The 11,546-nt window shown below is 38.6% G+C and overlaps 1 protein-coding gene across 1 annotated transcript; it reads left to right on the plus strand.

The window, feature by feature from the left end:
- Positions 1 to 3,026: 3,026 nt before the first annotated feature.
- cldn10e (claudin 10e) lies at positions 3,027 to 4,435 on the plus strand. Its single transcript, XM_062997181.1, has 5 exons — positions 3,027 to 3,258; positions 3,391 to 3,552; positions 3,666 to 3,744; positions 3,898 to 4,008; positions 4,243 to 4,435. Exons 1-5 carry the CDS (start codon positions 3,027 to 3,029, stop codon positions 4,433 to 4,435), a joined length of 777 nt encoding a protein of 258 aa, XP_062853251.1.
- The last annotated feature ends 7,111 nt before the right edge of the window (positions 4,436 to 11,546 follow it).

An 11,546-nucleotide genomic window follows, 5' to 3' on the forward strand; every position in this document is an offset into this window, starting at 1 on the left:
CTTGTATAAGATAAACAATTTAAAGCCAATGCTACCAAATACTAACCATGTGTATGCAAACTTCTAAATCACTTAGATTTAGAACGTGATGAAAAAAATAAAAGCTGAAATAAATCGTTGTCTTTAGTATGATTCTGACATTTTACATTCTTAAAATATAGTAGTGATCTTAACTGACCTAGCAGAGAAAGAGGTGTACTCGGATTAAATGTCAGGAATTTGGAAAAACTAAATTTAAATTAATTTGGCTAATGTGTATGTAAACTTATGACTACTGGACCGGCAGCAGCAAATTAATGCTTAATAAGACATACAGGCTGCACTTGGAGTGTTATGCCAAGTTCACACTACACGACTTTCCAAGTCGTCAGGTCGCTGTACAGTTCACACTACACGACTGGATCTCTTGTAATCGGGAGTCTTTTAAATCGGTGTGTATTTCACACTACACAACTGATCGGCGATAGGGGATTACACACTACACGATCTATCACCAACTGGAATCGCAGACGAGCTTTTCTGGTCTCCCAAACTTTTTTGTCATGAAAACAAACGCAAAGGTTTAATGATACCACGTCCAAAAATGCACGTCAACAAGTAGTGAGCGATCGAAGTTTGTGCACTGATGTGCAGCGTAAAATTAAAGAGAAAAATAAATGAATCTGAGTGGATTTTGCTTGGATTGTTCTACAGTATAGTGAGTTGGAGGTTAATAAATATTTTTTGCAATGCAGCGTTATTTCTGAACGACAAGGTCAGAAATACTGTAAAACTTGCGTGTGTGCCGGTGTATTCTGATATAAACTATATTATGCCCCTGAACCACCTTTTACACACCTCCCCTGCATTTCCCCTCACACCGTATCTTGTGTTCTCATTGGCTGTTTGACATAGCACTCATTGCCAGTCGGCCAACTCGGATCAGATATCTGACATGCTAGAAATCTCAATTCGGTCACCGAGTGCTCGGCGAGTGCTCGGCAAGCCGCTTGGATCGAGTTGTTGAGTAGTTTACACATAGCGATTGAGAGCCGAGTTTTGATCGCCAAGCAAACCCAGAGTTGCTCCCGAGCCGGCAAATCTACCACTGACCAGTCGCCAAGCGAAAATCAGGACAAAAGTCGTGTAGTGTGAATTAGGCATTAGGGGTAGTGGTAGCTTAGTGGATAAGGTACTAGACTAGTAATCAGAAGGTCGCCGGTTCAAGCCCTACCACTGAGTTGCTACTGTTGGAACCATGAGTAAGGCCCTTAACCCTCAATTGCTCAAATCGTGTTCAGTCATTATTGTAAGTCGCTTTGGATAAAAGCGTCTGCTAAATGCCAAAACTGTATATGTAAACTAAAAGAACTAACTAAAGTAATCTGCACATCTTTGCCAGCTAATAATGGCATGGCAGGTGGGCATAATGCAATAACTTGTACTAGCTTATCATCTAAGAGACATTTAATAAAGAAAATAAGAAAATGTCACAATTGTAGAAACAATAAACCCTTTTAATCTTTTCTCATAAATTAAAAAAAAGATAAAAAATAGTGTACAAATAGCACAAGTATACTTTAAAAAAGGTAATACCAGTTAAGAGCAAAGTTTCAAGAGTATAGTGTTAAATAGAGTAATAGATATAATAGTAAGAATGAAGGATAAATAAATAGAGAATTAAAGAGTGTGAGGACCAGAATTGTCCACATTTTTTCTCTTGTTACTTCATGGATATTAGCAGTGGTTAATTACCAAAAACATTAACAACATTTATATCTTTCCTATTGTTCTTTAGTATATCAAAAATACACTAACTAAATTTAAGGTTTGTGTTTAGCAATTTTCTATTAATTGTGGAACCCCCAAAGGGACAAAATTCACTCAATACGTAAACATCAAACATTGTCAGCACACTACACCACAGAAAAGTCTGTTACACTGGAAATCCTATGGCAATTCGGTTAGCTCTTGGTTAGTTAAAATGTCAAAGATGTTGAAGTCTGAAGAAGCTAAAAACACTACTTGGGTAACTGAGTTTGGAAAACTTCCAACCAATTCTGTGGACGCAAAGGGGTGTGTGTCAAAACCGTCGCTGGATGTTTTAGGTTTACATTTAACTATTAAGGCAGGCTGTGCTGTGAGGCTGTGTGAAATTTTTCTGTGAAATTAGTGGGGCCCTACCTATTATTAACACATTTTGATTGTTTGATTATCTGAGGATAGTAAATGTTGCAGTTTTGCCTTGCTTAAAACAAAACTGCTCAAGCCAACAGCCAATTGTCACTATCATTATGGTTCATACATTTTCAATAGGAGACAGATCTGGACTGCAGGCTGGCCAAGCAAGCAATGACAGAATATTGATGATAATAATATTGAGTATATGTTTCTCTAAAATCCCAATATACCAAGAATACAAAAATGTGCTGACCACTCGATCTACTCGACTATAAACAGAGTGGGGCAGCCACTTCACCTAGCCAAACACCTATGATTAAATAGACATTCATCCACTTGATGCAAATTAATGTTTAATTAGGTGCAGTAATCAGCCGTTATTAACAGAGCAGGTGAGAGTAATACTGTGATCTGTGCCCTCTGTCAAGCTATACAGCAGGTGGGCTCATTGCAACGTCTTTAAATAATTAGTCTTCAGTTACTTTTACAGTGAGCACTGGGTGCTGGGCAGGAGTACACCCTAGACAGACAGGATCTCTGTGACTTTTGTATGACAGTTATACTTTGTTTGTGGGACAGATATTTGAGCACATGTCTCTGTAAGCACTATTTCTTTCCCAGCCTTAATTATCAGTACAGCTCTGGGAATGTAAATCAGGGCTTGCTTACGTAAACAATAAGGCGTGACTTTTAACCCAAGTCCGTATTTTGTTATGCTGGTTTATAGAGAAGCCAAACAAGGATTTGACAGTGTAAAAAGGCGGAATAATTTAGAAAAAAAAGTATTTTATGTATAGCCAGTGATAGGCTAAGGCATAGACAGAGTGCAGTAAACAAAAATCTGACAACAGAGAAAGTGAACGGAAATGAAAGTCCGTGTGATGCAGATCTGGGGATTCCTTGTAACTGTGCTGGGCTGGATATTCATCTCATGTTCTTTAGCCATGGATGGCTGGAAGGTGGCTGCTGTTGGGGGCCAGGGTGGCAGCTCTGTTGTCTACATTACCTGGTATTGGTCCAGTCTCTGGAAAGCCTGCTCTACTGCATCTAATGCTGTTTCCAACTGCTACGACTTTCCTGTGCTGTGGTCTGTGGAGTGTAAGTACAAACAAAGGTCTTAAATAAATTATAAACATATATCAATAATAAAAGTCTGTGCTGGTAATTGTATTTTATTTGAAAACTTATATAACATCATGTTTTAAGTTGTTTAAAAAAACCTATGTGCAGACCATGTCCAAATTGTAAGGGGTCTGCTAATGGGCGGAGTAGCTGTTGGGATGCTTGGGTTCGTTTTGAGCATGGTTGGAATGGAATGCACTTACATAGGGGGCAAGAAGAAGGAAAAAAACAGAACACTCTTCACCGGAAGCCTCTGTCATATAATAAGTGGTACTAGTACAATTTACTTTTGCATTATTATTCTTATAGAACATAATAGTGATCATACATCTCACAAAAAATTACAGCTTTGGTTGATTTTCTTTTTCATCTATCTTTTTAAGGTGTGTTAGCTGCAGCAGGTTATGCAGTTTATGCTTGTCACATCTCTGCTGAATTTTTCAACCCAAGTTTTACGTTAAAGTAAGTAATTTAAAGAAAACTATGTAAGTCGTGTCATTGTCAAATGTTGTAAATTATAATATTTCTATAGTCTTTTAGTCTTATTGTGTTTATATGCAAATTAGGATATGCTTTATTAATTATTCTGTAGAACAGTAAACCTTTTGTATTTAGATTTGATTTGGGCACACCATTGTTCCTGGGATGGGCTGGATGTATATTTCAAGTAACTGGAGGGATTGTATACATAGTTTCTATCTATAAGCTTTGGTCTATGGACAGGAAGTAAGTTCACATCTTAAGATATTATAATGCACTTTGTTTGACTAGGCCAAGGACATTAAACTGCAATGTTGGTCAGGCACTTTTACTGGCCTAGTAACAAAGAATTGACAGTTATATGATGTTAAAATTAAACAGAAATAAAGAAGAGCAAAAGAGCATATGGACAAGACTACTTACCTGTTTACCTTAATTACCATGTATGGTAATGCAGTTTTAATTTTATATTTATTTTAGGAACCTTGAAGCAATAGTTCCTGCTGAAGACAGCTTAACCTTGCAGTCCATTTCAACAAATCTTTCCATTGACACCAAGACTACCAGCAGATCCAAAGTGTCCACTGTGTCTGAACGCTCTGCAAAGTCTGATGTCTCAGACAAGTCTCACCATCTTTTTGAGCCTGATGTTGTTCAACATGTAAACTCATGAATAAATCTAAATTAAATGTAATGTGGTTAGAACATTATTCTTTTTCTTGACGTTCTTGAAGTAGATGAGTAATGTAGAGATTACTAGACTTGTATACAACTACAATTATTTTTTAAAAATTTAAGATTATTTAATTGATAAAGTATCAGCTGGAGGTCTTTTATATAGCAAAAGAAGCACCACAATGTGTATAAAGATATAATCATTATGTAGAAATTGTGTGCTGGTCTCATGATGCACTGGTTTAGAGAGCAGCAAGTAGAGGGAGAAAATAGAAATCAATGCAGATATCATTTGTATAAATAAAATCACACATATCTTTTCTTGATAGTATACATTTACTAACTAAAGCAATACTTTAATGACACCACTTCGCTTCTTTTTGTCCTACAGCTCCATTGAAGGAAACTTTCTTCTCCAATTAGTTAATTAAATACTTATCTTTGTTAGTCTATTTATTGCATCACATCGTGTTACATTTAAAATGTTTGGGTGGTGTAGTGCTAAAGTTCACTAGCCAACTAGTGCTAAGATCTGGGTTTCAAATCTCAGCTGAGCTATTGGCTAGTCAATGGGCTGCACTAGCCATTGGAAGGTGCGCTCTCAGTGTAATATAATCAGAGAGTTGCGTCAGGAAAGGCATGCCACGTAAAAACTGTGGCAAGTCTGGTACGTGAACAAGATGCACTGTGGCGGCCCCTAAACACAAGAAGGGCGGCACGGTGGCTCAGTGGGTAGCACTGTCACCTCTCAGCAAAAAGGTGAAATATATTAGGCAGCAAGTGAACATTTTATCCTCAAAGTTAATGTGTTAGAAGCAGGAAAAATGTGCAAGCATAAGGATTTGAGCGAGTTTGACAAGGGCCAAGTTGTGATGGCTAGTTGTGATGGTCCAAGGAAAGAACAGTGATATAAATCAGCGACAGGGTCATGGGCGGCCAAGACTCATTGATGCACGTGGGGAGCGAAGGCTGGCCCGGGTGGTCCGATCCAACAGACGAGCTACTGTAGCTCAAATTGCTGAAGAAGTTAATGCTGGTTCTGATAGAAAGGTGTCAGAATACACAGTGTGTTGCGGTTTGTTGCATATGGGGCAGTAAAAGGGGGCCCAACACAATATTAGGAAGGTGGTCATGTAATGCCTAATCGGTGTAAATGATATTGTGTCAAATTAAGTAAGGCATGGTGTATGAAAAGTCACTTTAGTTAGGAGTTCATGCTTAGTTCATGCCTACACACACCTACATACAAAAGCACACACAAAAATAGTTGCAATCAAAACTATTCAATCCCCTGTTGCAAATTAGGTATATAAGCAAAATGTACTTACTTCCAGCTGTTTGCAATGAACCAATCAAACAAAAACAATTTTAACAGCTAAATACAACTAACATGTGTTTTTTCAAAATTCAACACAAAATGCAACAATTAATGACTACTGCAGTCTCAAAATTATTCAACCCCTTTTGGGACAAGTATTTTTTGTAGAGCACCCTTTTGCTGCTATGACCAGCTGCAAACATTATGCATAGCCAGACAACAGATTTTTCCAATGGCAATGGCCTCCAGTTTACTATTATTCTTGAGTTTGTGTGCTGCAACTGCCTTCTTCAAATCCCACCAGAGATTTTGTATAGGGTTCAAGTGATTGTGACAACCACTCCAGACTCTTACAGAACTTTTTCTGAAGGCAAGCCCTGGTGCACTTTGAGGTATGCTTAGGCATGACGTTTTTCCCCAGTATTTCTTGATATTGGTTGAATCAATCTTGCCCCCAACACATTGCAGATTTTCAGTGCCAGAGAAGCTGACATTTCTTGTGCTTTTGGGTCAGTAGAGGTGTACATCTTGGAGTGTAGGTGTGACAGAGCGGTGGACGCTTGGTTTGTTTATTTAGGTTAAAGTTCCTCGACAACGCCACCTAGGGGAATTTCACCCCTAGGAATATTTATATAATGGGCACTTAAGGCCCAGAAAGAAAGACACCCAGGTTCGAACACACTTAGAGACCAGAGACGTACTTCCACCACTTAGTTGGTTTTATTAACAATTGTTTACAAAAGTTTCCACACGGGACAAGCCACATTCTGAGACAGACACAATTAGTGTAAAATGATTAGCCACATCACATTTAATACTCTATGGGTCCATTCATAATTCATAAACAAGACTGAGGCAGAAGGAAGTACTTTTTTGGAAGTATGGAAGTAAAGGAATCTCCTACACTACACGTGATCACACCGCACACCTCAATAACACCCAACGTGCTCTAGACTACAGGGCAAGTGAAAAGGTTCCACCACCAAAGTCCGTCTGCCTCCTGCTTTGGCCCACAGCTCCTGTCCAGCCGGAGGAAAAGAAAGAAAACAAATAATTCTCCAATACAATAAACCATAAATGAAAATAAATGGAAACAATTATATAAACAAAATATATTTATACAAAACAATAACTCAAAATACGACTCGGTAGACAAAACAGTAATGTAGACAAAAATGACAAAATCCGACCAAACAGTAGTTTAGGCAAAACAGTAATTCAGACAAAACAGTCGCTCAGGCAAAACAGTAGTTTAGGCAAAACCCAATGCAGGCAAAACAGTCTCTTAGGCAAAACAGCAATCCAGACAAAACAGTAGTTCCAGCAGAACACCAATAAAGGCAAAACAGCAGCACGCAGGAAACTGGAACCGAGCCAGCATGATCCAGGCTAAAAGACCTATAACACATAATACACAACACTTAAAATGATTGACTCACACGATGACCAATTTAAAATAGATCGTATACCTACCAGGATACAGCAATGCAGTTTTCAGCGCAGTGAAAGTCAGAGTACAGACCAGCGGGTACAACAGCTACCGTAGTCACAGTAGTGTAATGTAGCCGCTATTTTCACTCGACTGAAGGCGAAACACGCCAACAGAAACGCAGAGAGAACCCACAACATAGCACCGGTACTACAAACACAAGCCCACATGGCTTTTAATCGTTAAGAAGCGATTCACCGGGAGACACGAAGCCAAACTCGTCCATGTCGCACACCACCAGCACGGACGTCAGATGCCCCGGAAGAGGAAACAGCAGGAAGTGCACCCCAGGTAGCCAACCAATGCCCATACTTATAGCATGGGAAAGGACCGCCCAGCAATTTAAAAGTACCTACAAATCATCCTCAGCTGGAGAACAATTTAGATAAAATCAACACAAAACCCCATCCTGCTACATAGGCATGGAGACCTTCATCGTGTAGTATGCACCCTACTGTGCAGGCAAATTTAACTGCAGGTCACTTAAAGGTTTTTCACTACCAGCTTCTTCAGGAATATGGTGGTAGTCAGTGATAGGTACACCTTTCTGCAAGTGTCCCTTTCACTTTGAATTTACAAATTATGCTTTCAAATGTATTTCTAGGAACATTCAGTGCCTTTGCTATCATTTTGTATCCCTTTCCTTGTGCAAGTGTGCACATTTGAATAATTGGCTGAATAATTGTGCAGTAGTCATGCATTATGTGTTGAATTGGATAAACTTGTTGTGCTGAGCTGTTTAATTTGTTTTTGTTTGGTTTATTGCAAACAGCAAATTTTGTCAATAAACCCAGTTGCAACTGTATATATAAACATGCATGAATCATATGGTAACCATTGAACATTGACAGCCCTAAAAAAGCTTATGTGTTGCTGTTTTCTTTAATTTAACTGTTGTGTTTATTTACCTCCAAGTGGTAATCCATGATACCCTCTATCACTTGGATACTGATTTCTGTTTAAAGCAGAGACCAAATATTCTTAGTCTTTAATAAATGTAGTACAAATGAGAGAATATAGAGGAATAGTCTTTATATAATAAATCAAGTAATGGCTATTAAAATTGCTACAAACCTTAAATGCTTATTTCCACTGTTAGAACAACAACAGAAGCCTTTTTCCTGAGGCCCAGTAATGAGGTTAGTTTAAAAAAAGTTTAAAAAATAAATAAATAAAACAAAACAATTAATTGGAGATTTCCATTTTGTGATCTCCAAATTTACAATCAGATGCCACCTCAATGCCAACAGTTATTCAAAAGGAATATCAGCAGACTAGATTTTCTCTGTTTTATCTACAATAAGTTGTCATGATTCAATCATTCCAAACATACAGTGTATCACAAAAGTGAGTACACCCCTCACATTTCTGCAAATATTTCATTATATCTTTTCATGGGACAACACTATAGACATGAAACTTGGATATAACTTAGAGTAGTCAGTGTACAGCTTGTATAGCAGTGTAGATTTACTGTCTTCTGAAAATAACTCAACACACAGCCATTAATGTCTAAATAGCTGGCAACATAAGTGAGTACACCCCACAGTGAACATGTCCAAATTGTGCCCAAATGTGTCGTTGTCCCTCCCTGGTGTCATGTGTCAAGGTCCCAGGTGTGAATGGGGAGCCAGGCTGTTAAATTTGGTGTTTTGGGTACAATTCTCTTATACTGGCCACTGGATATTCAACATGGCACCTCATGGCAAATAACTCTCTGAGGATGTGAGAAATAGAATTGTTGCTCTCCACAAAGATGGCCTGGGCTATAAGAAGATTGCTAACACCCTGAAACTGAGCTACAGCATGGTGGCCAAGGTCATACAGAGGTTTTCCAGGACAGGTTCCATTTGGAACAGGCTTCGCCAGGGTCGACCAAAGAAGTTGAGTCCACGTGTTCGGCATCATATCCAGAGGTTGGCTTTAAAAAATAGACACATGAGTGCTGCCAGCATTGCTGCAGAGGTTGAAGATGTGGGAGGTCAGCCTGTCAGTGCTCAGACCATACGCCGCACACTGCATCAACTCGGTCTGCATGGTCGTCATCCCAGAAGGAAGCTGACGCACAAGAAAGCCAGCAAACAGTTTGCTGAAAACAAGCAGTCCAAGAACATGGATTACTGGAATGCCCTGTGGTCTGACGAGACCAAGATAAACTTGTTTGGCTCAGATGGTGTCCAGCATGTGTGGCGGCGCCCTGGTGAGAAGTACCAAGACAACTGTATCTTGCCTACAGTCAAGCATCATGGTCTTGGGCTGCATGAGTGTTGCTGGCACTGGGGAGCTGCAGTTCATTGAGGGAAACATGAATTTCAACATGTACTGTGACATTCTGAAACAGAGCATGATCCCCTCCCTTCGAAATCTGGGCCTCATGGCAGTTTTCCAACAGGATAACGACCCCAAACACAACCTCCAAGATGACAACTGCCTTGCTGAGGAAGCTGAAGGTAAAGGTGATGGACTAAACCCAATTGAGCACCTGTGGCGCATCCTCAAGTGGAAGGTGGAGGAGTTCAAGGTGTCTAACATCCACCAGCTCCGTGATGTCATCATGGAGGAGTGGAAGAGGATTCCAGTAGCAACCTGTGCAGCTCTGGTGAATTCCATGCCCAGGAGGGTTAAGGCAGTGCTGGATAATAATGGTGGTCACACAAAATATTGACACTTTGGGCACAATTTGGACATGTTCACTGTGGGGTGTACTCACTTATGTTGCCAGCCATTTAGACATTAATGGCTGTGTGTTGAGTTATTTTCAGAAGACGGTAAATCTACACTGCTTTACAAGTTGTACACTGACTACTCTAAGTTATATCCAAGTTTTATTTCTATAGTGTTGTCCCATGAAAAGATATAATAAAATATTTGCAGAAATGTGAGGGGTGTACTCACTTTTGTGATACACTGTATGACCAACTCCAGACAAATGTTTCAGTGACCAAAGATCCCTTAAAAGAGGACTTGGATCTTGAGACTTTTTTGATTAAAGAGTGTTCATATGTTTCTTGTTCTGTGTTTTTAATACTTATATACCATTACAGAAGAAGCCTCAGTGAGTATTATGCAAGCATATACATAACATCATAACATTTCTTCACTTCTCAAGTCAGTGTGTCAAAATAATTTGGGCTAAATAGGTCAAATGGTTTGAGACATATATAGTATAATCACTAAGGGTCATAACATTGTCTCTTTTGGTACAGAAAAGTTGGGACACTTAAAAAAAACAGAGTTTATTATATTTACTTTGACTTATTTTATTGCAGACAGTATAAACAAAAGCTATTTCTTGTTTTGTTAATGGATTTTGGGTGTGCAACACATTTGTTGGGACGCTAAAGCATTTACCACTTTGTTATATTGCTATTCCTTCTCACAACACTTAAAAATGTTTTGGCACTGAGGATATCAAGCATTGAGGAGTTTCAGGTTTTATTTTATTTTGTCCCACTCTTCCTGCAAACATGTCTTAAGATGTGCAACAGTATGGGGTTGTTATTGTCACCTTTTTCTTCTGAAAATTCTTCATACATTCTTACTGGTAGGCCAGTCTAGTACATGTAGCCATCACTTTGTAATGCAGTAGTTATTTTTTTCATAATTTTTTTTCAAGTACCCATATGCACTAATTTTCATGAAAAAGCAGTTAATACTCTACTAACATAAACAACACTGATAAGAATATAAATATCATCTGATAAGAGCACTGCTTGGTAGGGTCAAGTTAAATGCCATTTCTAGGACCAGAAATAGCATACCATCAGAATTGTGCTTATAATTTAAGTACAGAAACAAAATTGAGTTCAGAAGGGAATAAAAGGGAAACCTTTTTTTTTTTTTGGTCTGGTCACAGACTTTTGGTATGGTTGTGGTGTTTTCTTACAGTAACACTGGTAGAAAATTTCTGTTTTTCATTTTGTTAAGCACTACTTCTCAGATAAAGATCTTCAACTTCTATTTTGGTTTTACTTTGCTGAGGGTTTGGAAAAGTACAAAGAGAATATTATATCCTCCTCATGCCCTTATGGCCTGTACTTTAAGGACAACATCTTTTGTTTTTGTGAAAAAGTGAAGTTGTAATTAGAGAAACTGCCCCCATAAGAAAAGCAGCAGGTATGAGAATTTGCTTGCTGTGCAAAACCAGTTTTCACCTGAAGTTTCCACCTCAAAATATAGTAAGACCTATAAGACACTGCCTTTCTTTCTATTTTACTCTGTGTTCTTTTAGGTTTGGTGGCAATTTATGTATATGTTTGACAGATTTTTTTCTTACTTTAAATGAACTATGAAACAAGCAAG

This window comes from Trichomycterus rosablanca, chromosome 6 (genome assembly GCF_030014385.1).
Source record: "Trichomycterus rosablanca isolate fTriRos1 chromosome 6, fTriRos1.hap1, whole genome shotgun sequence".
In the NCBI taxonomy this organism is placed as follows: domain Eukaryota; kingdom Metazoa; phylum Chordata; class Actinopteri; order Siluriformes; family Trichomycteridae; genus Trichomycterus; species Trichomycterus rosablanca.

What these genes read in the sequence shown, in the direction of transcription:
- cldn10e (XM_062997181.1), top strand. Translation starts at nt 3,027, where the DNA reads ATGAAAGTCCGTGTGATGCAGATCTGGGGATTCCTTGTAACTGTGCTG. An exon ending in TGTGCTGTGGTCTGTGGAGT is followed by an intron (nt 3,259 to 3,390) that starts GTAAGTACAAAC and finishes ACCTATGTGCAG; the next exon opens with ACCATGTCCAAATTGTAAGG. An exon ending in CTTTGGTCTATGGACAGGAA is followed by an intron (nt 4,009 to 4,242) that starts GTAAGTTCACAT and finishes TATTTATTTTAG; the next exon opens with GAACCTTGAAGCAATAGTTC.